This window comes from Haliotis rubra, unplaced genomic scaffold (genome assembly GCF_003918875.1).
Source record: "Haliotis rubra isolate DU_JTF1 unplaced genomic scaffold, ASM391887v1 Scf429, whole genome shotgun sequence".
NCBI classification, from domain to species: domain Eukaryota; kingdom Metazoa; phylum Mollusca; class Gastropoda; order Lepetellida; family Haliotidae; genus Haliotis; species Haliotis rubra.
The window spans coordinates 147948-175859 of NW_025767112.1; the positions used below are offsets into that span (position 1 = coordinate 147948).

General features: G+C 46.0%; 1 protein-coding gene across 2 annotated transcripts in view; it reads left to right on the top strand.

Annotated features, from left to right (window-relative positions):
* LOC124288897 (synaptic vesicle 2-related protein-like) overlaps positions 1-27912 on the top strand; it is a 109422-nt gene that overhangs the window by 71972 nt on the left and 9538 nt on the right. For both annotated transcript variants that reach the window (XM_046725484.1, XM_046725485.1), the window contains exons 12-16: positions 1499-1606; positions 3759-3870; positions 6809-6890; positions 16662-16751; positions 17506-17619. In XM_046725484.1, the coding sequence (XP_046581440.1) occupies positions 1499-1606; positions 3759-3870; positions 6809-6890; positions 16662-16751; positions 17506-17619 (506 nt within the window). The remainder of the gene's footprint in view (positions 1-1498; positions 1607-3758; positions 3871-6808; positions 6891-16661; positions 16752-17505; positions 17620-27912) is intronic.

A 27912-nucleotide genomic window follows, 5' to 3' on the forward strand; every position in this document is an offset into this window, starting at 1 on the left:
TGGAAAATCTCACCCTTTATCACGTTGACTTGTTCATAACTTTTACTAAAGAAAAGTATTAGTTTGAAAGTCCATGCGCACAGTCTAGGACAGGCTAGCATGAGTGATTAAAGATCCTGCACGGGTAAAGATCTTACCTGTACGTGAAGGGGTCGCAACTCATTTATGATAAAGATCTTATAATCTATGGGTTGTTATAAGATATCTAGTAATAAGAAGATACTAATTTATCTGAAGCCACATGAATCAAGATGATTCAACTTGTCTGAGATTGAAGTAAGACAAGGAGTGGTCCCCCCAAGTTATAACGGAAGTTGGAAGAATAGGATCTAGGAAATGCCGCTACGCAGTTCCCATGGGGGGGATACAGGACGTATCTTAGGACAGCTGATGAATCCAGGAAGGGGCCTGACCCACCACCAATCCGTCGGATTCTATAAGCAAAAGATCATGAGTCAGGATAAGAAAAAATTGATATTTTTATACTTATCCTGACTCATGAGGTCAAGCCCTCCCGACCTCTTCGCTGGAAACACTTCGGATTGCACAACAGATCCAAGTGCTTGGGCAGAAAAATCAGAAGAGAGTGACAAGTAAGGCTGGTCACATGACTGTTTACGTGGGAAAAGGGAGGTAAGTATAAAAATATCAATTTTACTTGAAAAATTACATTTTTCATTTAGCAGAATTCAAAATGTGTAAGATATTCTGCCTCTGGCTCTAGTTTGGTCTGTGTAGCCTTGAAGGACTGCGATGAGGCTGCAGTGCTCCTGTCTAATGGGACATGGCTGGCTTGTTTCCCCTGTCTCACCTAGGTGGTGTTGTAGGAAGAACAAATCGAGATCAGACCCTTGAGAATCCTATGAGAGCCCTTTTTATTACCAGCTCTCCCATCCTTGGGCAAGGCAGATCGAGGTAGATCAGTTTGGTCTTGTCTGCATGACCCAGGTAAATCTGATTCAGCTTTGTAAAATTGAATGCTAAACCACATTTGTTGTTCCTCATACAATTGGGCAGACGTGATCTCAAAGAGATCCTTTTCCAGGATACTCACTTCATGCTAATACCTCAGAGGTCTGGAAGATTGAAAAACTGCACTATATCTTTCAATGTTGACTAAGCCAAAGCATTGAGCATTTAGGAAATACTTGAGGATCATGTTTTTGGGTATCATGTTTGGCGGTGTAAATTGTATCATTTTTAAGTGCTCCCATTTGGACCAGCAGTGACTCAGGTCCCTGTCCATGTGATGAAATCTTATATCATTGTGGCAGTTTGTTTATGCAGCAGGTACATGGCCTTGATCACACAGTGAAAGTCTGCATGTATACAAGGTTTATTATAATTATGATTACGCTGAGATGGGTAGCAATATACCATTTCATCATGAAGCATGAAATCATGTACAAGGTATCACATACATTTTTGTCCCAAGATTTAAAACCTCGGAGTATGAATCAGTGCTAGTGACTCTACTGCTGTTGTTCCCATATTGTAGGAACTGATGTACTTTACAACCCCAACCCAGCATGTTTCCTGGAGTGCAGGACCCTCACCACATCGGACTACAGAGATTTGGTTTGGACAACGTTCGCAGAGTTTCCAGGTAACGCTTTTTTTAACGCTTCCCATTTTTTTTATATCCATTATCCTGATGGAAAATGTTGTTGATGGATGTGAATGGACTTTCAGCAAAATCTGTTTATTTGATAGTCATTCATAAAATACAGGGCAATGTCAGTTTTCGAAACCAGTCAGTGAATATCAACAGAAAATGTCTGTTAGTGTGTGATCTTATAGTTAAAGTAAATACAGCTAAGTTATAGCTTTTAACACTCATGAACTGGATGTATGGTTTTCACGAGAATGATAAGGGATATATGGCTACTATTTTAATAGAGGTGTAGTAATTGTAGGAAGTGAAGATGATGTATGACCTTTTTGACCTATTATTGTTAGCAAGGTTTTGTTTCTTGGAAATGCTCCTTCTTTAGTTGCTGTCCGGAATCATCAACACTTGTAGCTGACAACTGCAGCCCAAATACAGGATTTTGCAGTGATAAAATACAGATGATGAATATTGTTTTGATTTTGTCTGTAATCAAGTCATAAAAGGTACAGATTTTTCTAGTTCGTTCCCCGCCAGTGTCAGCCATCCCACAATGTATCTTCGGAATGTAACAAACCGTACATATGTGTAGGAGTCACTTAACGTCCTGTGTGAGCTGTATCGAACAATTTGCTCATAATTTTGGACTTTTTTCATACCATGTGGTCTTGGCTCTGCTTACGACATTTATGCAGTATATTTTAGTTGTTACATGTAGATTTAGTTTGTATTTACATGAGTGAGAATGGTGCCCAAGGCCTCCTCCTTCCAATGTGCAGCTGCATTCTTTACATCACAATATCTCAAGTGCAGGGATGAAGTATGCACTGTTGAAGATGGGATTTGTGTTTTTCCTCATCACTGATTAGCAGTTTATGAAACTGGTTGAACTTGGCAACCCTTATTGACATTCATGTTCCTTTTTTTGTGAATTACATAACCTAGCTCTTCAAGCCAGAAGGATAAGAAAAACAGGCAGCTGTGGCATGGCCCGTTAGTTGTAGACAGAGAAGTGGTTCCCACTGCAAGGGACAGGGTCTCAGAGTGTTCTCAAAGACTGAACCAGACTGTCTGTCATCACACTGTGCTTGTGCTACCTCCAGGAACCATGTCAGAGAGATAGTCCTCTTGAGGCCTATGGACGGTTAGCCTATAGGACGGGTAGCCTATAGGATGGGTAGCCTATAGGACGGGTAGCCTATAGAACGGATAGCCTATAGGACGGGTAGCCTGTAGGATGGGTAGCCTGTAGGATGGGTAGCCTGTAGGATGGGTAGCCTATAGGATGGGTAGCCTATAGGATGGGTAGCCTATAAGATGGGTAGCCTGTAGGACGGGTAGCCTGTAGGATGTGTAGCCTGTAGGATGTGTAGCCTGTAGGACAAGTAGCCTGTAGGACGGGTAGCCTGTAGGACGGGTAGCCTGTAGGTTGGGTAGCCTTTAGGATGGGTAGCCTGGAGGATGGGTAGCCTGTAGGATGGGTAGCCTGTAGGACAGGTAGCCAATAGGAGGGGCTTCCTGTAGAACCGGTAGCCTGTAGGACTCTTCTGCACCCATCTTGCGCATGGGTCTTCAGTATAAAGCCTACTGCTGTTGTTACACCAGCTGATGGTATAAACCAGTACAGGTATTATCTCTGATGTGGACCAGTCATCTCCAGGAGCAGGTCATCTTGAAGCAGCAAAACACTGTATGCAGATAGTTCAGTCAGGGATAGATTGCCTTATATTTAAGGCATTAATGTCAGCCTATTTGGGATACTAGATGCAAGTTCACAACCTTCCATCTCTTATGGTGTTATGGAGGTAGGCTACAAACTATCTAACAATAGTTAATATTGTGTACAATTGTCAGACTACTATGGCTGTTACATCAGGAGTAGTGAGTCTCCCCTCCCCAGATGATCAAGCATGCAGGATGGTTGGAATGAATTAAGTTTCCAACATTTTCCATGTCCGGAGGGTTTGTTTACATTTGCATGATGCACCATGGGATGGCTGACAGTGGCAGGGATATGACTTTTGAAGGTGTCAAAGATTTGGTGGTCTGATTACTACCAAAAATGGAGTTAATGGCTTTGATGTGAAACAAATAGTACTCTTATAATGATACATGTATATATTATTGTTTGATGTTGATTTATTTTCAGGATTATTTGTGACAGTATTTTTCATAGAGAAGATAGGCAGGAAATACACCATGGCAGTGGAGTTCAGCATCTTCACTATATTTGTGTTCCTAGTCAACATCTGCACAACAAGGTTGGTGAAACTGGGTATAATGTAGAGGGGCACCACAAGTAATGCTAGTGACACTGGGTATAATGTAGAGGGGCACCACAAGTAATGCTAGTGACACTGGGTATACTGTAGAGGGGCACCACAAGTAATGTTAGTGACACTGGGTATACTGTAGAGGGGCACCACAAGTAATGTTAGTGACACTGGGTATACTGTAGAGGGGCACCACAAGTAATGTTGGTGAAACTGGGTATAATGTAGAGGGGCACCACAAGTAATGCTAGTGACACTGGGTATAATGTAGAGGGGCACCACAAGTAATGTTAGTGACACTGGGTATACTGTAGAGGGGCACCACAAGTAATGTTGGTGAAACTGGGTATAATGTAGAGGGGCACCACAAGTAATGCTAGTGACACTGGGTATAATGTAGAGGGGCACCACAAGTAATGCTAGTGACACTGGGTATAATGTAGAGGGGCACCACAAGTAATGCTAGTGACACTGGGTATAATGTAGAGGGGCACCACAAGTAATGTTGGTGACACTGGGTATACTGTAGAGGGGCACCACAAGTAATGTTAGTGACACTGGGTATACTGTAGAGGGGCACCACAAGTAATGTTAGTGACACTGGGTATACTGTAGAGGGGCACCACAAGTAATGTTAGTGACACTGGGTATACTGTAGAGGGGCACCACAAGTAATGTTAGTGACACTGGGTATACTGGGTAGAGGGGCACCACAAGTAATGTTAGTGACACTGGGTATACTGTAGAGGGGCACCACAAGTAATGTTAGTGACACTGGGTATACTGTAGAGGGGCACCACAAGTAATGTTAGTGACACTGGGTATACTGTAGAGGGGCACCACAAGTAATGTTAGTGACACTGGGTATACTGTAGAGGGGCACCACAAGTAATGTTAGTGACACTGGGTATACTGTGAGGGGCACCACAAGTAATGTTAGTGACACTGGGTATACTGTAGAGGGGCACCACAAGTAATGTTAGTGACACTGGGTATACTGTAGAGGGGCACCACAAGTAATGTTAGTGACACTGGGTATACTGTAGAGGGGCACCACAAGTAATGTTAGTGACACTGGGTATACTGTAGAGGGGCACCACAAGTAATGTTAGTGACACTGGGTATACTGTAGAGGGGCACCACAAGTAATGTTAGTGACACTGGGTATACTGTAGAGGGGCACCACAAGTAATGTTAGTGACACTGGGTATACTGTAGAGGGGCACCACAAGTAATGTTAGTGACACTGGGTATACTGTAGGGGGCACCACAAGTAATGTTAGTGACACTGGGTATACTGTAGAGGGGCACCACAAGTAGTGATGTTAGGGGACACTGTAATGTTATGACACTGTAGAGGGGCACCACAAGTAATGTTAGTGACACTGGGTATACTGTAGAGGGGCACCACAAGTAATGTTAGTGACACTGGGTATACTGTAGAGGGGCACCACACCAAGTAATGTTAGTGACACTGGGTATACTGTAGAGGGGCACCACAAGTAATGTTAGTGACACTGGGTATACTGTAGAGGGGCACCACAAGTAATGTTAGTGACACTGGGTATACTGTAGAGGGGGCACCACAAGTAATGTTAGTGACACTGGGTATACTGTAGAGGGGCACCACAAGTAATGTTAGTGACACTGGGTATACTGTAGAGGGGGCACCACAAGTAATGTTGGTGACACTGGGTATACTGTAGGGGGCACCACAAGTAATGTTAGTGACACTGGGTATACTGTAGAGGGGCACCACAAGTAATGTTAGTGACACTGGGTATACTGTAGGGGGCACCACAAGTAATGTTAGTGACACTGGGTATACTGTAGGGGGCACCACAAGTAATGTTAGTGACACTGGGTATACTGTGAGGGGCACCACAAGTAACACCATGTAGTGACACTGGGTATACTGTAGAGGGGGTTATGACACTGGGTATACTGTAGAGGGGCACCACAAGTAATGAAGTAATGTAGTGACACTGGGTATACTGTAGAGGGGCACCACAAGTAATGTTAGTGACACTGGGTATACTGTAGAGGGGCACCACAATGTTGTGACACTGGGTAGTAGAGGGGCACACAAGTAATGTTAGTGACACTAGGTATACTGTGAGGGGCACCACAAGTAATGTTAGTGACACTGGGTATACTGTGGGGGCACCACAAGTAATGTTAGTGACACTGGGTATGCTGTAGAGGGGCACCACAAGTAATGTTAGTGACACTGGGTATACTGTAGAGGGGCACCACAAGTAATGTTAGTGACACTGGGTATACTGTAGAGGGGCACACAAGTAATGTTAGTGACACTGGGTATACTGGGTAGAGGGGCACCACAAGTAATGTTAGTGACACTGGGTATACACTGTAGAGGGGCACCACAACTGTGGGGTATAGTAGAGGGGCACCACAAGTAATGTTAGTGACACTGGGTATGCTGTGGGGGCACCACAAGTAATGACACTGGGAGTGACACTGGGTATACTGTAGAGGGGCACCACAAGTAATGTTAGTGACACTGGGTATACTGTAGAGGGCACCACAAGTGACATGGGTTAGTGACACTGGGTATACTGTAGAGGGGCACCACAAGTAATGTTAGTGACACTGGGTATGCTGTAGGGGGCACCACAAGTAATGTTAGTGACACTGGGTATACTGTGGGGGCACCACAAGTAATGTTAGTGACACTGGGTATACTGTAGAGGGGCACCACAAGTAATGTTAGTGACACTGGGTATACTGTAGAGGGGCACCACAAGTAATGTTAGTGACACTGGGTATACTGTAGAGGGGCACCACAAGTAATGTTAGTGACACTGGGTATACTGTAGAGGGGCACCACAAGTAATGTTAGTGACACTGGGTATACTCCCACTCACTGCTTTTGTTGTGTAACTGTGTCTCTCTTCTTCCACAGGGCAGTGCTGACAGTCTTCCTGTTTGTATCCCGAGCCTTCATTGCTGGGGCCTTCCAGGCAGCTTATGTCTACACTCCAGAGGTGAGAAGGATCAGTCTGTATGTGAAAACATTGTCAGGGCTTGACATTGCCCCCAATTCCCGAACAAGACGACAGGACCAGTAACTTTTAAAAATCACTGGTCCTTACAGATTCTTACTGGTCCTGCTAAGGGACTGTTATTGACAGCCTTAAATATCTACTTGACCGTTGGGATAGCACTTATCAAAGTTGCACTGGTCCTGTCAACATTTTACTAGACCTGGGCCAGTGGGATAGCGTGAATGTCAAGCCCTGATAGTGGAGCTGCTTCCGGAATAGTCTACACTTGTTTACTGTGTTTAAGTCATTAAGGGATATATCCTAAAGACTCTTATGAACACTTTGAATACTTGGACTTTTTATATGTAAACTGCCAGGAATATAAATCTGTAACGTCTTTGGAACCCTATGTGTATCATTAATTTTACTAGATAATATGCACTTCTATGGTTTAAATTTTTGTACTTTATTTGAAATTTTCACTGAGGCCACAGGGCCTTATGACTACTGGGAAAATATTTTGAATGCACACTTGACGTGAATTATTAATATTAGTATGTGATAAAGTTAGGTTTTTCTAAACTGTCATAGCATTTGAATCACTCAAACAGATGCTCATTGCCTTATTCATGTTTTTAAAAGCAACACCTATTGTTGTTCTGACCTTGTTGTCCTGCATGTATGCCATTGATAAGGTGCTGGTGTAGTGGAAATCACTATGACCTTGTTGTCCGGGATGTATGCCATTGATAAGGTGCTGATGTAGTGGAGCTCACTATGACCTTGTTGTCCGGGATGTATGACATTGATAAGGTGCTGATGGAGTGGAACTCACTATGACCTTGTTGTCCGGGATGTATGACATTGATAAGGTGCTGATGGAGTGGAACTCACTATGACCTTGTTGTCCGGGATGTATGCCATTGATAAGGAGCTGATGGAGTGGAAATCACTATGACCTTGTTGTCCGGGATGTATGACATTGATAAGGTGCTGATGGAGTGGAACTCACTATGACCTTGTTGTCCGGGATGTATGACATTGATAAGGTGCTGATGGAGTGGAACTCACTATGACCGGGATGTTGTTGTGCCGGGATGTATGACATTGATAAGGTGCTGATGGAGTGGAACTCACTATGACCTTGTTGTCCGGGATGTATGACATTGATAAGGTGCTGATGTAGTGGAGCTCACTATGACCTTGTTGTCCGGGATGTATGACATTGATAAGGTGCTGATGGAGTGGAGCTCACTATGACCTTGTTGTCCGGGATGTATGACATTGATAAGGTGCTGATGTAGTGGAGCTCACTATGACCTTGTTGTCCGGGATGTATGACATTGATAAGGTGCTGATGGAGTGGAACTCACTATGACCTTGTTGTCCTGGATGTATGACATTGATAAGGTGCTGATGTAGTGGAGCTCACTATGACCTTGTTGTCCTGCATGTATGACATTGATAAGGTGCTGATGGAGTGGACTATGACCTTGTTGTCGGGATGTATGACATTGATAAGGTCTGATGTAGTGGAACTCACTATGACCTTGTTGTCCGGGATGTATGACATTGATAAGGTGCTGATGGAGTGGAGCTCACTATGACCTTGTTGTCCTGCATGTATGACATTGATAAGGTGCTGATGTAGTGGAACTCACTATGACCTTGTTGTCCTGCATGTATGACATTGATAAGGTGCTGATGGAGTGGAGCTCACTATGACCTTGTTGTCCTGCATGTATGACATTGATAAGGTGCTGACATTGATAAGGTGCTGGAGTGGAGCTCACTATGACCTTGTTGTCCTGCATGTAGGTGCTGATGACATTGATAAGGTGCTGATGGAGTGGAGCTCACTATGACCTTGTTGTCCTGCATGTATGACATTGATAAGGTGCTGATGGAGTGGAGCTCACTATGACCTTGTTGTCCTGCATGTATGACATTGATAAGGTGCTGATGGAGTGGAGCTCACTATGACCTTGTTGTCCTGCATGTATGACATTGATAAGGTGCTGATGTAGTGAAACTCACTATGACCTTGTTGTCCTGCATGTATGACATTGATAAGGTGCTGATGGAGTGGAGCTCACTATGACCTTGTTGTCCTGCATGTATGACATTGATAAGGTGCTGATGGAGTGGAGCTCACTATGACCTTGTTGTCCTGCATGTAAGACATTGATAAGGTGCTGATGGAGTGGAACTCACTATGACCTTGTTGTCCTGCATGTTCAAAGTCCAAAGGTCAGTTGGATTAGTACTTTACCTTGATATTTTTATAAGTTTAGAACCTCACCCTTGAATCATACCCTTCCTAGACGTTGTTATTTAGAACTGACTTTAATATCATTTGCATGTGATGGCTTGTCGATCATCTAGGGAGTGATCGATAGGATGGTTGATCAACTTCAGGATTGTAAGAATTCTCAACAGGGTTGTCATTCAACTGGGGAGCAATCAATTGGTTTTGATGAACTTTTGGATTGTACAACTGAGTATCAACAGTCAGCTTTAGAGCATTCCTTTAGTTTTCTACATCCTATAGATTTGTAGGAGATTGTTATGGCTGCTACTTATGCCTCTAGTCGGCCTCCATCACCACTTCAACTGAGAGGCTCATTATAGTTCATCTTCGAATTGCTCAATCCCTTATACCAACCTTGCCTCATTCAGATTGTTTGCCTGCCCCATCACATTATCAACTACCTGTGACTACTTCAGAATCTTCCACATCTACATCATTGGTATCAACTCTAGAATCAGTTGATGTGGTGGAACAACCCCTAACACACTCTTGGATTGCTGACATATTGAGGCTACCCATATCCCTTACTGAAAAGGGTAGTGTGACAAGGTCTAGTGTAAAAGACTTTCTTTCAATGAAAGATGTTATGTTGGACATCGGCCAGCAATTACACAAGGCCTTTGCTGCCTCGTGACTGATAAATTATGATTTTATATTCAACCTGGTACCCATGGTCAGAGGGTATTGCTATTGTTCCAGGACTTGACTCAGATATTCTTACTTGGAGTTTTGAATGCACTTGATGCACCTTAAGTGCTAAGGACAGGAACATAGTTCCCATTGATACAGTGGGTGTGCCTGACGTACACCTGGCTGTGTTTGATGATTCTGTCAGGTACAGAGGTGATTGTTCTGACACTCTTGCATGTATTCATGGATGTTCAAGTGCACGTTCTGCTCCATGATCATGACCCTATTTCCGAATCCCCAAGATGTGGAAGACTTGGTCTCTCTGCAAACAGCCTTGTTGGACGACCCATACGTTCCCCAAGAGAGATACTATCTACCATTCATTTCCATACCTTCACCTTCACCAATGCAGTTGGCAGGTCTCCAAGATACCATAGGTACACTGTTGGACAAACGAATAATGGAATCATTAGGCCCCTAGTTTGATCCCTGTCGCCTTGTATGAGCACTCATTTCTACATGAGACACCTATCTCTTCATCCAGATCCATTTGAGCCTGAGCACAGGAGCTGTCCACTTGGCCTTTCAACGTCTACACTACCAGTGGTTGGTCCTGCTGAACATACTGGACAAGATCCAGAAGAAGAGAACCCGTCTCTCCTGCAAGCAAGGTTGTTCTGCAGTTGCAGGAGATCTTAGGCCTTCTGAATCAAGCTCTCATAGAGCAGGGCCAACTCCATCCCCAGTAGGGTGGACGACATCCTGTTACCACCATTGCTTCACCAACTGAGGTGGGATGGCTGGGGATTAAACTTGTGCACTGTGGGTCACTGTTCACACCTCCCACCATCTGAGGTGGTGGCTGGGGATTAAACTTGTGCACTGTGAGTCACTGTTCACACCTCCCACCATCTGCTGTGGTGGCTGGGGATTAAACTTGTGCACTGTGAGTCACTGTTCACACCTCCCACCATCTGCTGTGGTGGCTGGGGATTAAACTTCTGTACTGGAGTCACTGTTCACACCTCCCACCATCTGAGGTAGTGGCTGGGGATTAAACTTGTGCACTGTGAGTCACTGTTCACACCTCCCACCATCTGCTGTGGTGGCTGGGGATTAGACTTGTGCACTGTGAGTCACTGTTAACACCTCCCACCATCTGCTGTGGTGGCTGGGATTAAACTTGTGCACTGTGAGTTACTGTTAACACCTCCCACCATCTACTGTGGTGGCTGGGGATTAAACTTGTGCACTTTGAGTCACTGTTCACACCTCCCACCATCTGCTGTGGTGGCTGGGGATTAAACTTGTGCACTGTGAGTCACTGTTCACCCCTCCCACCATCTGCTGTGGTGGCTGTTAAACTTGTGCACTGGGGTCACTGTTAACACCTCCCACCATCTTGTGGCTGGGGATTAAACTTGCACTGTGAGTCACTGTTCACACCTCCCACCATCTGAGGTTGTGGCTGGGGATTAAACTGCACTGTGAGTCACTGTTCACACCTCCCACCATCAGGTTGTGGCTGTGCACACCTGTTCACACCCCACCATCTGCTGTGGTGGCTGGGGATTAAACTTGTGCACTGTGAGTCACTGTTCACACCTCCCACCATCTGAGGTTGTGGCTGGGGATTAAACTTGTGCACTGTGAGTCACTGTTCACACCTCCCAGTCACTGTTGGCACACCTCCCACCATCTGCTGTGGTGGCTGGGGATTAAACTTGTGCACTGTGAGTCACTGTTCACACCTCCCACCATCTGCTGTGGTGGCTGGGGATTAAACTTGTGCACTGTGAGTCACTGTTCACACCTCCCACCATCTGCTGTGGTGGCTGGGGATTAAACTTGTGCACTGTGAGTCACTGTTCACACCTCCCACCATCTGAGGTTGTGGCTGGGGATTAAACTTGTGCACTGTGAGTCACTGTTCACACCTCCCACCATCTGCTGTGGTGGCTGGGGATTAAACTTGTGCACTGTGAGTCACTGTTCACACCTCCCACCATCTGAGGTGGTTGCTGGGGATTAAACTTGTGCACTGTGAGTCACTGTTCACACCTCCCACCATCTGCTGTGGTGGCTCGGGATTAAACTTGTGCACTGTGAGTCACTGTTCACACCTCCCACCATCTGCTGTGGTGGCTGGGGATTAAACTTGTGCACTTTGAGTCACTGTTCACACCTCCCACCATCTGAGGTTGTGGCTGGGGATTAAACTTCTGTACTGGAGTCACTGTTCACACCTCCCACCATCTGAGGTTGTGGCTGGGGATTAAACTTGTGCACTGTGAGTCACTGTTCACACCTCCCACCATCTGCTGTGGTGGCTGGGGATTAAACTTGTGCACTGTGAGTCACTGCTCACACCTCCCACCATCTGCCGTGGTGGCTGGGGATTAAACTTGTGCACTTTGAGTCACTGTTCACACCTCCCACCATCTGAGGTTGTGGCTGGGGATTAAACTTCTGTACTGGAGTCACTGTTCACCCCTCCCACCATCTGCTGTGGTGGCTGGGGATTAAACTTGTGCACTGTGAGTCACTGTTCACACCTCCCACCATCAGGTTGTGGCTCGGGAATAAACTTGTGCACTGTGAGTCACTGTTCACACCTCCCACCATCTGCTGTGGTGGCTGGGGATTAAACTTGTGCACTGTGAGTCACTGTTCACACCTTCCACCATCTGAGGTTGTGGCTGGGGATTAAACTTGTGCACTGGAGTCACTGTTCACACCTTCCAGCATCTCTTCATGGATGCATCAAAGCAAGCTCGGGATGCTCTTCTGCGATACCCTCAGTTTCAGGGCAGTGGCTTGCAGGAGAAAGGAGATTCCACATTGACGACCTGGGCCCACTTGCACAAAGCGATCTTAGCGCTACGACTATCTTAAGCCTATGTTGGACTGACTGACTGAATTTGGTTTTACGCCGCTTTTAGCAATATTCCAGCAGAATCATGGCAGGGGACACCAGAAATGGGCTTCACACATTGTCCCCATGTGGGGATTCAAACCCGGGTCTTCAGCGTGACGAGCCAACACTTTAACCACTAGGCTACCCCACCGCCCCGCCTATGTTGGAGAATGGGAGTTACAATCATTTGTAGCGCTAAGATCGCTTTGTGCAAGCGAGCCCTGGACTTTGGAGCAGTTATCCTGGCAGTCACACATTGGAGATAGGCGTTCAACCCATGTCAGGCAATATTTCTTTTTCTACTGAAATTAATACATACATACATACATACAAATATTTGTAAAGCGCTTTTTATCAATCTAATTGCTCAAAAGCGCTATCTGAGTCCACTTTATCCATGTGCAGAGGTGAATAGGTGCGTCTTGAGTCCACATTTAAAATTTGACAGTTCTGTTTCTGAACGAAGGATGGATGGTAAATTGTTCCAGAGGAAGGGTCCTGCTCTAGAGAAAGACCTGTCCCCATATGACTTAGTTCTAGTTTGTGGTATTTCAAGGAGAGACTGGTCCCTTGAGCGGAGTGATCTAGTTGGGTGATATGGTGTAAGGAGATCTGAGAGGTATTTTGGAGCTAGTCCGTTTAGACACTTGAAAACAAGGAGCAGGATTTTGTAGTCGATTCTGAAGCGAATTGGAAGCCAATGTAGGGTTTTGAGGGCAGGAGAGATGTGTTCAGTCCTTTTAATTTGACAGATCAATCATGTGGCTGAATTTTGTGCCTTCTGTAGCCTGTAGAGAGGACTTGTTTTGGCACACCAGACAGCAAAGAGTTACAATAATCCAAGCGGGATGTTACATATGCTTGAACAAGAGCTTGTGCAGATTTCACATCCAAGTATCGGACGGATCAAACCAATGTTAGCAGATGAAAATAACATTGGCGACAGACATTGCGAACATGGGGTTCCATGCTGAGGGCAGAGTCAAAGATTACACCAAGATTGCGAACATGTGGCGCATTTTTATTGCAGATTCACCGATGCTGTGGAAGCAGAAGCAGAAGCTTTTCTGAAGTCGAAGAGGGTGGAACACAATGAGCTCAGTTTTATCATCATTTAATTTAAGATATTTCGATGACATCCAACTCTTGATACAATCAACACATTCTTCTACTCTTGAAAAGGAGAACTTGGTTGAAGATGCGTCAGATGGCTTGAAGGATAAGTAGACTTGCGTGTCATCAGCATAGAGGTGCATACTTAAGTTGTAGGACCTTACAATATCACCGAGGGAAGATGTGTAGCATGTGAAAAGTAGGGGGCCTAGAGCGAGGCCCTGAGGCACTCAAACTTCAAATCACGTTGCCTCTGACCTTTCACCCTGGATGACAACTGCCTGCCTCCGGTCTGTTAAGTAGGAGACAAACCACCTTAATGCAAGATCTTTGACATTGAACCTGTTTTCAAGGGTAGAGAGTAGCACAGAATGGTCAACAGTGTCAAAAGCAGCTGAGAGATCCAGCAATACAAGAATGGCCGCTCCATCGGTGTCTATGCCTCTTAGGATGTCGTTCTGAACCTTCAGCAGCGCAGTTTCGTGACTGTGGAAGGATCGGTAGGCAGATTGGCACTCTTCATAGAAGCTGTTTCTGCTCATATGGTCTCTGAATTGAGAAGCAACAATGCGGCTCAATCAGCTTAGAAATGAATGTCAAATTGGATATTGGTCTGTAGTGTTTAAACAATTAGTGATCGAGATTCTTCTTCTTTATGTGGGGAGTGATAATTGCTGTCTTCAGTTGATCAGGCATTACACCTTGGCTTAGCGAACTGTTGGTGATATCGTCCAGATCGGAAGAAGAGATTGAATGGTTTGTTTCAAGAGCCACGTTGGTAATGGGTCAAGCAAACATGATTTCGCTGGACATTTGGAGACAAGTTTGGACATTTCATCTTCCGTCACAGATCTAAAGCGAGGACAAAGGAAGGGAGTTAAATTGATTACTAGAACTTTGGCGGCATCATGATGATATTTGAAGGATTGGCGTATGATGTTGATCTTGTCAGTGAAGAAGCCCGAAAACCGATTAGCCAGCTCATCAATAGATGTGTGAGATGGGAGAACAAAGAGTTTCGTTTAAACAACAAGCTGTTGGCAATTCTGAACACTTCCTTCTGTCCAGTAGCTGTATTAATGGCATCTTTATAGAAGTCTGATTTTGCAGTCTCAATCAGTGATGCTAATGCATTACACTGTTCACTATGCATCTGTTTGTGGATGGTCAATTTTGTTCTCCTATACTGACGTTCCAGCTTCGCCTCTGTCTCTTTGCAGCACGGATGTTATCATTATACCATGGAGACTCAGGATGGGTTGTGATGGTACAGGTTTTGACAGGTGCATGTTGGTCTGCTAGCTGTCGGAGCAGTGAATCGTACATGTCCACAGCGTCAGAAACAGACATGCCTTGGTAACTGATACATGCTGTTGATATATCTTCACCGAGAGACTTAATGTCAACGTTTTTCCATTTCCGGTACATGACAACATTCCTCGATCTTTTCTTGACTCTGATGTTCACAGTAAAGATAATACATGTGTGGTCCGACTTGACTGAGTGATCAAAGGTCATGTGTTTTATGTCCAGTTCCAGCTCACGGACGATCACCAGATCCAGAATATGGCCCCTAGAATGGGTTGGTTCACTGACAACTTGTATGAGACCATGGGTATCCAGGATATAGAGCAGACGTTTTGCGTTAGCATCTTCAGGATTGTCAATGTGAAAATTGAAATCCCCACACACTAACAGTTTTCCATTAACTGTGTTCAGTGTATCCAAAAGTTCCGAAATCATCAAAGAATATGTTTCCAGAATTTGGTGGCCTGTAAAGCACTATAACATTTACACACTGATTTTCAGTTACAAACTGAATCGGTAGAAACTCGAATGAATCAAAGTGTCTAACATCAGTCAGGCGACGCATTTTTAATCTATCATCATACACAACACCACGCCCGCCACCTCGCCTGTTAGATCGGGATGTGCGGAGTAAGTTTGTATCCATCTGGAACAAGTTTGTTAATTGGCAAGGCATCAGTTTCATCACTTTTAACCAGGTTTCTGTAATTGCCAAAACATTTAATTTACTATCCACAATAAGATCATGAATTGTTCGTGCTTTGTCATTTAAAGGTTCACATGTCTTTATAGATCTGGCATTTAACAGTCCAATGTTAAGATTGTAATTCTTGTATGTCGAGAGAATATCCGTAGAAATTGAAGAATTCCATTTATTTTGTGCTCCTCTGGAACCACGGCGTGTTTTCTTAACTCTACAAATACCCAGACTTCTCAAGGTATAAAGTGTTTCAAGTGGAATTTTACCTCTGGAAACTTTGTTTTCATTTTTAAGAAATGACGAACAATATGTCAGAAGAGATCCAAAAAATATCAAGATAAACAGCCTGATTGAAAACTCCATGCTTCAGTTGTGGTCAGATGTAGATCAATCAGTGAGTCAGCAATGATGTAACCATCAACACTCAGCAGAACAAAGGACTGTCCCCATACACTGTCACGCTCTATTGTTCTTGGCCTGGCTTGGCTGAGAGTTCATGATCCTTGATTGAACTTTATCAGCAATCTTCCACAAAACATATGATTTTTCAGTCATTAAACTGTAATATGTCAATGTTTGCAAAATCTGAATCCACAAACAAGTTCACTGCCACATTATGCTATTCCATGTCAAAATTCATACTTGCGTGTTTCTTCTGCACAAAGTTATTCACAAATGTGTGTGGAGCTCAGCTGAGGTGCAGCCAGCCAGCGCAACACTCATACAAACACACTTCTAGTTTCAGAAAGTGAAAATACTTTCATAGTCTAACAATATGCATATTTGTTTCAGGTGTACCCAACATCTATGAGAGCTGTGGGTATAGGTTCCTGTAGTGGCATGGCCAGAGTAGGTGCAATAGTAACACCCTTCGTAGCACAGGTAGGCACACACTGACACATTCAACCTTACCATTTGAGAGCTTGTATTTATACTTCACAAAACATCAATTTTGTTGCCAATATTGTTAGTGCTGATCAGAGGCTATCTGAACTAAAGCTAAAGGACTATGGTAGGATTGACATTCTGTACAGTTTGTGCACTGGTAGTAATAACAGTCAAGGTCTCTAATCGCTCTGCATATGCTGATATATATAGAGGATACTAAACGAACTTCAGTGTAATACCATTTTTATTAAACGAGTTAATGATTTGGCATCAAACGAACGAAAACGAGGTTGATACTAAATCTTTATGTGTTTAATAAAAATGGTGTTTCACGGAAGCTAGTTTAGTATTCTGTTTATTACTCTCCAACATAATTTGATAGAAACTGCCTACAGCGTGATGACTCACAGCTTTCTGCAAGTCAAGCAAGGTCTAATACCATTGTGACAGAGGTATTAGCATTGTGACGTCAAAACTGTAACCATTATGACATCATACGTTTAGCGGTATTACACTAGTGTAATAATGCCGTAAAATATTCCACTTCAGTATCTTCCAGGGGCGAGTAATAATTGATAGATATCAGCTGAGTATTAAAAATGCAGACTGAATCAAGGAATTCAGGTTCATTACTGTACTGCCTATTGTCAGCACTGACAGTTTCATAGTGAACGCTTACAGATAAATCTTTCCTGTCAAAATATGAAAGTGAATTAAGTAATCATGAGACATTTATTCTCTTTTGCAGGTTCTACTTAAGCATTCTGCCTATGCCACTATCTCGATATATGGAGGAATGTGTCTGCTGGCTACTCTTGCCTCCATTTTGTTGCCTATAGAGACCAAGGGTCGAGAGATGACGGTAAGTCTTAGATGGAGTGTTACAGTATGTCTGCCAGCACTGTTCAGTCTGTGGAGACCAAGGGTTGAGAGATGACGGTAAGTCTTAGATGGAGTGTTACAGTATGTCTGCCAGCTCTGTTCAGTCTGTGGAGACCAAGGGTCGAGAGATGACGTTAAGTCTTAGATGGAGTGTTACAGTATGTCTGCCAGCTCTGTTCAGTCTGTGGAGACCAAGGGTCGAGAGATGACGGTAAGTCTTAGATGGAGTGTTGCAGTATGTCTGCCAGCACTGTTCAGTCTGTGGAGACCAAGGGTAGAGAGATGACGGTAAGTCTTAGATGGAGTGTTGCAGTATGTCTGCCAGCACTGTTCAGTCTGTGGAGACCAAGGGTAGAGAGATGACGGTAAGTCTTAGATGGAGTGTTGCAGTATGTCTGCCAGCACTGTTCAGCCTGTGGAGACCAAGGGTAGAGAGATGACGGTAAGTCTTAGATGGAGTGTTACAGTATGTCTGCCAGCACTGTTCAGTCTGTGGAGACCAAGGGTCGAGAGATGACGGTAAGTCTTAGATGGAGTGTTACAGTATGTCTGCCAGCACTGTTCAGTCTGTGGAGACCAAGGGTAGAGAGATGACGGTAAGTCTTAGATGGAGTGTTACAGTATGTCTGCCAGCACTGTTCAGTCTGTGGAGACCAAGGGTAGAGAGATGACGGTAAGTCTTAGATGGAGTGTTACAGTCTGTCTGCCAGCACTGTTCAGTCTGTGGAGACCAAGGGTAGAGAGATGACGGTAAGTCTTAGATGGAGTGGTACAGTATGTCTGCCAGCACTGTTCAGTCTGTGGAGACCAAGGGTAGAGAGATGACGTTAAGTCTTAGATGGAGTGTTGCAGTATGTCTGCCAGCTCTGTTCAGTCTGTGGAGACCAAGGGTCGAGAGATGACGGTAAGTCTTAGATGGAGTGTTGCAGTATGTCTGCCAGCACTGTTCAGTCTGTGGAGACCAAGGGTCAGAGATGACGTGTAAGTCTTAGATGGAGTGTTGCAGTATGTCTGCCAGCACTGTTCAGTCTGTGGAGACCAAGGGTAGAGATGGCCGGTAAGTCTTAGATGGAGTGTTGCAGTATGTCTGCCAGCACTGTTCAGCCTGTGGGGAGACCAAGGGTAGAGAGATGACGGTAAGTCTTAGATGGAGTGTTACAGTATGTCTGCCAGCTCTGTTCAGTCTGTGGAGACCAAGGGTCGAGAGAGATGACTTAGTAAGTCTTAGATGGAGTGTTACAGTATGTCTGCCAGCACTGTTCAGTCTGTGGAGACCAAGGGTCGAGAGATGACGGTAAGTCTTAGATGGAGTGTTACAGTATGTCTGCCAGCACTGTTCAGTCTGTGGAGACCAAGGGTAGAGAGATGAGCGGTAAGTCTTAGATGGAGTGTTACAGTCTGTCTGCCAGCACTGTTCAGTCTGTGGAGACCAAGGGTAGAGAGATGACGGTAAGTCTTAGATGGAGTGGTACAGTATGTCTGCCAGCACTGTTCAGTCTGTGGAGACCAAGGGTAGAGAGATGCCGGTAGGCAAGTCTTAGATGGAGTGTTACAGTATGTCTGCCAGCACTGTTCAGTCTGTGGAGACCAAGGGTAGAGATATGACGGTAAGTCTTAGCTGGAGTGTTACAGTATGTCTGCCAGCACTGTTCAGCCTGTGGAGACCAAGGGTAGAGATGACAGTAAGTCTTAGATGGAGTGTTAAGTCTGCTGCCAGCTCTGTTCAGTCTGTGGAGACCAAGGGTCGAGAGATGAGATGTGTAAGTCTGAGAGATGGAGTGTTGCAGTATGTCTGCCAGCTCTGTTCAGTCTGTGGAGACCAAGGGTAGAGAGATGACGGTAAGTCTTAGCTGGAGTGTTACAGTATGTCTGCCAGCTCTGTTCAGTCTGTGGAGACCAAGGGTCGAGAGATGACGTTAAGTCTTAGCTGGAGTGTTACAGTATGTCTGCCAGCTCTGTTCAGTCTGTGGAGACCAAGGGTCGAGAGATGACAGTAAGTCTTAGATGGAGTGTTGCAGTATGTCTGCCAGCACTGTTCAGTCTGTGGAGACCAAGGGTAGAGAGATGACCAGTAAGTCTTAGATGGAGTGTTGCAGTATGTCTGCCAGCACTGTTCAGTCTGTGGAGACCAAGGGTAGAGAGATGACGGTAAGTCTTAGATGGAGTGTTACAGTATGTCTGCCAGCACTGTTCAGTCTGTGGAGACCAAGGGTAGAGAGATGACGGTAAGTCTTAGATGGAGTGTTACAGTATGTCTGCCAGCACTGTTCAGTCTGTGGAGACCAAGGGTACAGAGATGACGGTAAGTCTTAGCTGGAGTGTTACAGTATGTCTGCCAGCACTGTTCAGCCTGTGGAGACCAAGGGTAGAGAGATGACAGTAAGTCTTAGATGGAGTGTTAAGTCTGCCAGCTCTGTTCCGTCTGTGGAGACCAAGGGTAGAGATGGCCGGTAAGTCTGAGATGGAGTGTTGCAGTATGTCTGCCAGCTCTGTTCAGTCTGTGGAGACCAAGGGTAGAGATGGCGGTACGTAAGTCTTAGCTGGAGTGTTACAGTATGTCTGCCAGCACTGTTCAGCCTGTGGAGACCAAGGGTAGAGAGATGATGGTAAGTCTGAGATGGAGTGTTGCAGTATGTCTGCCAGCTCTGTTCAGTCTGTGGAGACCAAGGGTAGAGAGATGACGGTAAGTCTTAGCTGGAGTGTTACAGTATGTCTGCCAGCACTGTTCAGCCTGTGGAGACCAAGGGTAGAGAGATGACGGTAAGTCTTAGATGGAGTGTTGCAGTATGTCTGCCAGCTCTGTTCAGTCTGTGGAGACCAAGGGTCGAGAGATGACGTTAAGTCTTAGATGGAGTGTTACAGTATGTCTGCCAGCTCTGTTCAGTCTGTGGAGACCAAGGGACGAGAGATGACTGAGTAAGTCTTAGATGGAGTGTTGCAGCATGTCTGCCAGCACTGTTCAGTCTGTGGAGACCAAGGGTCGAGAGATGATGTAAGTCTTAGATGAAGTGTTGCAGTATGTCTGCCAGCACTGTTCAGTCTGTGGAGACCAAGGGTGAGAGATGACGGTAAGTCTTAGATGGAGTGTTGCAGTATGTCTGCCAGCACTGTTCAGCCTGTGGAGACCAAAGGGTAGAGATAGCGGTAAGTCTTAGATGGAGTGTTACAGTATGTCTGCCAGCACTGTTCAGTCTGTGGAGACCAAGGGTCGAGATGACGGTAAGTCTTAGATGGAGTGTTACAGTATGTCTGCCAGCACTGTTCAGTCTGTGGAGACCAAGGGTAGAGATATGACGGTAAGTCTTAGATGGAGTGTTACAGTATGTCTGCCAGCACTGTTCAGTCTGTGGAGACCAAGGGTAGAAGAGATGGACGGTAAGTCTTAGCTGGAGTGTTACAGTCTGTCTGCCAGCACTGTTCAGTCTGTGGAGACCAAGGGTCGAGATGACGAGTAAGTCTTAGATGGAGTGTTACAGTATGTCTGCCAGCACTGTTCAGTCTGTGGAGACCAAGGGTCGAGAGATGACGTTAAGTCTTAGATGGAGTGTTACAGTATGTCTGCCAGCACTGTTCAGTCTGTGGAGACCAAGGGTAGAGAGATGACGGTAAGTCTTAGCTGGAGTGTTACAGTATGTCTGCCAGCACTGTTCAGCCTGTGGAGACCAAGGGTAGAGAGATGACAGTAAGTCTTAGATGGAGTGTTAAGTCTGCCAGCTCTGTTCAGTCTGTGGAGACCAAGGGTCGAGAGATGACGGTAAGTCTGAGATGGAGTGTTGCAGTATGTCTGCCAGCTCTGTTCAGTCTGTGGAGACCAAGGGTAGAGAGATGACGGTAAGTCTTAGCTGGAGTGTTACAGTATGTCTGCCAGCACTGTTCAGCCTGTGGAGACCAAGGGTAGAGAGATGACGGTAAGTCTGAGATGGAGTGTTGCAGTATGTCTGCCAGCTCTCTTCAGCCTGTGGAGACCAAGGGTAGAGAGATGACGGTAAGTCTTAGATGGAGTGTTACAGTATGTCTGCCAGCTCTGTTCAGCCTGTGGAGACCAAGGGTAGAGAGATGACAGTAAGTCTTAGATGGAGTGTTACAGTATGTCTGCCAGCTCTGTTCAGTCTGTGGAGACCAAGGGTAGAGAGATGACGGTAAGTCTGAGATGGAGTGTTACAGTCTGTCTGCCAGCACTGTTCAGTCTGTGGAGACCAAGGGTAGAGAGATGACGGTAAGTCTTAGCTGGAGTGTTACAGTATGTCTGCCAGCACTGTTCAGCCTGTGGAGACCAAGGGTAGAGAGATGATTGTAAGTCTTAGATGGAGTGTTAAGTCTGCCAGCTCTGTTCAGTCTGTGGAGACCAAGGGTAGAGAGATGACGGTAAGTCTTAGCTGGAGTGTTGCAGTATGTCTGCCAGCTCTGTTCAGTCTGTGGAGACCAAGGGTAGAGAGATGACATTAGTCTGAGATGGAGTGTTACAGTATGTCTGCCAGCTCTGTTCAGTCTGTGGAGACCAAGGGTAGAGAGATGACGGTAAGTCTGAGATGGAGTGTTGCAGTATGTCTGCCAGCTCTGTTCAGTCTGTGGAGACCAAGGGTAGAGAGATGACGGTAAGTCTGAGATGGAGTGTTACAGTATGTCTGCCAGCTCTGTTCAGTCTGTGGAGACCAAGGGTAGAGAGATGACAGTAAGTCTGAGATGGAGTGTTACAGTATGTCTGCCAGCTCTGTTCAGCCTGTGGAGACCAAGGGTAGAGAGATGACAGTAAGTCTGAGATGGAGTGTTACAGTATGTCTGCCAGCTCTGTTCAGCCTGTGGAGACCAAGGGTAGAGAGATGATAGTAAGTCTGAGATGGAGTGTTACAGTATGTCTGCCAGCCCTGTTCAGTCTGTGGAGACCAAGGGTAGAGAGATGACAGTAAGTCTGAGATGGAGTGTTACAGTATGTCTGCCAGCTCTGTTCAGTCTGTGGAGACCAAGGGTAGAGATGACAGTAAGTCTGAGATGGAGTGTTACAGTATGTCTGCCAGCTCTGTTCAGTCTGTGGAGACCAAGGGTAGAGAGATGACAGTAAGTCTGAGATGGAGTGTTGCAGTATGTCTGCCAGCTCTGTTCAGTCTGTGGAGACCAAGGGTAGAGAGATGACAGTAAGTCTGAGATGGAGTGTTACAGTATGTCTGCCAGCTCTGTTCAGTCTGTGGAGACCAAGGGTAGAGAGATGACAGTAAGTCTGAGATGGAGTGTTGCAGTATGTCTGCCAGCTCTGTTCAGTCTGTGGAGACCAAGGGTAGAGAGATGACGGTAAGTCTGAGATGGAGTGTTGCAGTATGTCTGCCAGCTCTGTTCAGTCTGTGGAGACCAAGGGTAGAGAGATGACGGTAAGTCTTAGCTGGAGTGTTGCAGTATGTCTGCCAGCCCTGTTCAGTCTGTGGAGACCAAGGGTAGAGAGATGACATTAGTCTGAGATGGAGTGTTACAGTATGTCTGCCAGCTCTGTTCAGTCTGTGGAGACCAAGGGTAGAGATGATGGTAAGTCTGAGATGGAGTGTTGCAGTATGTCTGCAAGCTCTGTTCAGTCTGTGGAGACCAAGGGTAGAGAGATGACAGTAAGTCTGAGATGGAGTGTTACAGTATGTCTGCCAGCTCTGTTCAGTCTGTGGAGACCAAGGGTAGAGAGATGACGGTAAGTCTTAGATGGAGTGTTACAGTATGTCTGCCAGCACTGTTCAGTCTGTGGAGACCAAGGGTAGAGAGATGACAGTAAGTCTTAGATGGAGTGTTACAGTCTGTCTGCCAGCACTGTTCAGTCTGTGGAGACCAAGGGTAGAGAGATGACGGTAAGTCTTAGCTGGAGTGTTACAGTATGTCTGCCAGCACTGTTCAGCCTGTGGAGACCAAGGGTAAAGAGATGACGGTAAGTCTTAGATGGAGTGTTAAGTCTGCCAGCTCTGTTCAGTCTGTGGAGACCAAGGGTAGAGATAGCGGTAAGTCTTAGCTGGAGTGTTGCAGTATGTCTGCCAGCTCTGTTCAGTCTGTGGAGACCAAGGGTAGAGAGATGACATTAGTCTGAGATGGAGTGTTACAGTATGTCTGCCAGCTCTGTTCAGTCTGTGGAGACCAAGGGTAGAGATGACGGTAAGTCTGAGATGGAGTGTTGCAGTATGTCTGCCAGCTCTGTTCAGTCTGTGGAGACCAAGGGTAGAGAGATGACAGTAAGAAGTCTGAGATGGAGTGTTACAGTATGTCTGCCAGCTCTGTTCAGTCTGTGGAGACCAAGGGTAGAGATGACGGTAAGTCTTAGATGGAGTGTTACAGTATGTCTGCCAGCACTGTTCAGTCTGTGGAGACCAAGGGTAGAGAGATGACAGTAAGTCTGAGATGGAGTGTTACAGTATGTCTGCCAGCTCTGTTCAGTCTGTGGAGACCAAGGGTAGAGATGACGGTAAGTCTTAGCTGGAGTGTTGCAGTATGTCTGCCAGCTCTGTTCAGCCTGTGGAGACCCAAGGGTAGAGATGCCGGTAAGTCTGAGATGGAGTGTTACAGTATGTCTGCCAGCTCTGTTCAGCCTGTGGAGACCAAGGGTAGAGAGATGGTGGGTAAGTCTTAGATGGAGTGTTAAGTCTGCCAGCTCTGTTCAGTCTGTGGAGACCAAGGGTAGAAGATGGCCAGTGAAGTCTTAGCTGGAGTGTTGCAGTATGTCTGCCAGCTCTGTTCAGTCTTTGGAGACCAAGGGTAGAGAGATGACATTAGTCTGAGATGGAGTGTTGCAGTATGTCTGCCAGCTCTGTTCAGTCTGTGGAGACCAAGGGTAGAGAGATGACGGTAAGTCTTAGATGGAGTGTTACAGTCTGTCTGCCAGCACTGTTCAGTCTGTGGAGACCAAGGGTAGAGAGATGACAGTAAGTCTGAGATGGAGTGTTACAGTATGTCTGCCAGCTCTGTTCAGTCTGTGGAGACCAAGGGTAGAGAGATGACAGTAAGTCTTAGCTGGAGTGTTACAGTATGTCTGCCAGCTCTGTTCAGTCTGTGGAGACCAAGGGTAGAGATGTGACCCGGTAAGTCTGAGATGGAGTGTTACAGTATGTCTGCCAGCTCTGTTCAGTCTGTGGAGACCAAGGGTAGAGATGATGGTAAGTCTTAGATGGAGTGTTACAGTATGTCTGCCAGCACTGTTCAGTCTGTGGAGACCAAGGTAGTAGAGATGGCCGGTAAGTCTTAGCTGGAGTGTTACAGTATGTCTGCCAGCACTGTTCAGCCTGTGGAGACCAAGGGTAGAGAGATGACGGTAAGTCTTAGATGGAGTGTTAAGTCTGCCAGCTCTGTTCAGTCTGTGGAGACCAAGGGTAGAGAGATGACGGTAAGTCTTAGCTGGAGTGTTGCAGTATGTCTGCCAGCACTGTTCAGTCTGTGGAGACCAAGGGTAGAGAGATGACGGTAAGTCTTAGATGGAGTGTTGCAGTATGTCTGCCAGCACTGTTCAGCCTGTGGAGACCAAGGGTAGAGAGATGACGGTAAGTCTTAGATGGAGTGTTACAGTATGTCTGCCAGCTCTGTTCAGTCTGTGGAGACCAAGGGTAGAGAGATGACATTAGTCTGAGATGGAGTGTTACAGTATGTCTGCCAGCTCTGTTCAGTCTGTGGAGACCAAGGGTAGAGAGATGACAGTAAGTCTGAGATGGAGTGTTGCAGTATGTCTGCCAGCTCTGTTCAGTCTGTGGAGACCAAGGGTAGAGAGATGACGCAGTAAGTCTGAGATGGAGTGTTACAGTATGTCTGCCAGCTCTGTTCAGTCTGTGGAGACCAAGGGTAGAGATGACGGTAAGTCTGAGATGGAGTGTTACAGTATGTCTGCCAGCTCTGTTCAGCCTGTGGAGACCAAGGGTAGAGAGATGACAGTAAGTCTGAGATGGAGTGTTACAGTATGTCTGCCAGCTCTGTTCAGCCTGTGGAGACCAAGGGTAGAGAGATGATAGTAAGTCTGAGATGGAGTGTTACAGTATGTCTGCCAGCTCTGTTCAGTCTGTGGAGACCAAGGGTAGAGAGATGACAGGAAGTCTGAGATGGAGTGTTACAGTATGTCTGCCAGCTCTGTTCAGTCTGTGGAGACCAAGGGTAGAGAGATGACAGTAAGTCTGAGATGGAGTGTTACAGTATGTCTGCCAGCTCTGTTCAGTCTGTGGAGACCAAGGGTAGAGAGATGACAGTAAGTTTGAGATGGAGTGTTGCAGTATGTCTGCCAGCTCTGTTCAGTCTGTGGAGACCAAGGGTAGAGAGATGACAGTAAGTCTGAGATGGAGTGTTACAGTATGTCTGCCAGCTCTGTTCAGTCTGTGGAGACCAAAGGTAGAGAGATGACAGTAAGTCTGAGATGGAGTGTTGCAGTATGTCTGCCAGCTCTGTTCAGTCTGTGGAGACCAAGGGTAGAGAGATGACGGTAAGTCTTAGCTGGAGTGTTACAGTATGTCTGCCAGCACTGTTCAGCCTGTGGAGACCAAGGGTAGAGAGATGACGGTAAGTCTTAGATGGAGTGTTAAGTCTGCCAGCTCTGTTCAGTCTGTGGAGACCAAGGGTAGAGAGATGACGGTAAGTCTTAGCTGGAGTGTTGCAGTATGTCTGCCAGCACTGTTCAGTCTGTGGAGACCAAGGGTAGAGAGATGACGGTAACTCTTAGATGGAGTGTTGCAGTATGTCTGCCAGCACTGTTCAGCCTGTGGAGACCAAGGGTAGAGATGACGGTAAGTCTTAGATGGAGTGTTACAGTATGTCTGCCAGCACTGTTCAGTCTGTGGAGACCAAGGGTCAGAGATGTGGTAAGTCTTAGATGGAGTGTTACAGTATGTCTGCCAGCACTGTTCAGTCTGTGGAGACCAAGGGTAGAGAGATGACGGTAAGTCTTAGATGGAGTGTTACAGTATGTCTGCCAGCACTGTTCAGTCTGTGGAGACCAAGGGTAGAGAGATGACGGTAAGTCTTAGATGGAGTGTTACAGTCTGTCGGCCAGCACTGTTCAGTCTGTGGAGACCAAGGGTCGAGAGATGACGGTAAGTCTGAGATGGAGTGTTACAGTATGTCTGCCAGCACTGTTCAGCCTGTGGAGACCAAGGGTAAAGAGATGACGGTAAGTCTTAGATGGAGTGTTAAGTCTGCCAGCTCTGTTCAGTCTGTGGAGACCAAGGGTAGAGAGATGATGGTAAGTCTTAGCTGGAGTGTTGCAGTATGTCTGCCAGCTCTGTTCAGTCTGTGGAGACCAAGGGTAGAGAGATGACATTAGTCTGAGATGGAGTGTTACAGTATGTCTGCCAGCTCTGTTCAGTCTGTGGAGACCAAGGGTAGAGAGATGACGGTAAGTCTGAGATGGAGTGTTGCAGTATGTCTGCCAGCTCTGTTCAGTCTGTGGAGACCAAGGGTAGAGAGATGACGGTAAGTCTGAGATGGAGTGTTACAGTATGTCTGCCAGCTCTGTTCAGTCTGTGGAGACCAAGGGTAGAGAGATGACAGTAAGTCTTAGATGGAGTGTTACAGTATGTCTGCCAGCACTGTTCAGTCTGTGGAGACCAAGGGTAGAGAGATGACAGTAAGTCTGAGATGGAGTGTTACAGTATGTCTGCCAGCTCTGTTCAGTCTGTGGAGACCAAGGGGTAGAGATGGGTAAGTCTTAGCTGGAGTGTTGCAGTATGTCTGCCAGCTCTGTTCAGCCTGTGGAGACCAAGGGTAGAGAGATGACGGTAAGTCTGAGATGGAGTGTTACAGTATGTCTGCCAGCTCTGTTCAGCCTGTGGAGACCAAGGGTAGAGAGATGACGGTAAGTCTTAGATGGAGTGTTAAGTCTGCCAGCTCTGTTCAGTCTGTGGAGACCAAGGGTAGAGAGATGACGGTAAGTCTTAGCTGGAGTGTTGCAGTATGTCTGCCAGCTCTGTTCAGTCTGTGGAGACCAAGGGTAGAGAGATGACATTAGTCTGAGATGGAGTGTTGCAGTATGTCTGCCAGCTCTGTTCAGTCTGTGGAGACCAAGGGTAGAGAGATGACGGTAAGTCTTAGATGGAGTGTTACAGTCTGTCTGCCAGCACTGTTCAGTCTGTGGAGACCAAGGGTCGAGAGATGACGGTAAGTCTTAGCTGGAGTGTTGCAGTATGTCTGCCAGCTCTGTTCAGTCTGTGGAGACCAAGGGTAGAGAGATGACGGTAAGTCTTAGATGGAGTGTTACAGTATGTCTGCCAGCACTGTTCAGTCTGTGGAGACCAAGGGTAGAGAGATGACAGTAAGTCTGAGATGGAGTGTTACAGTATGT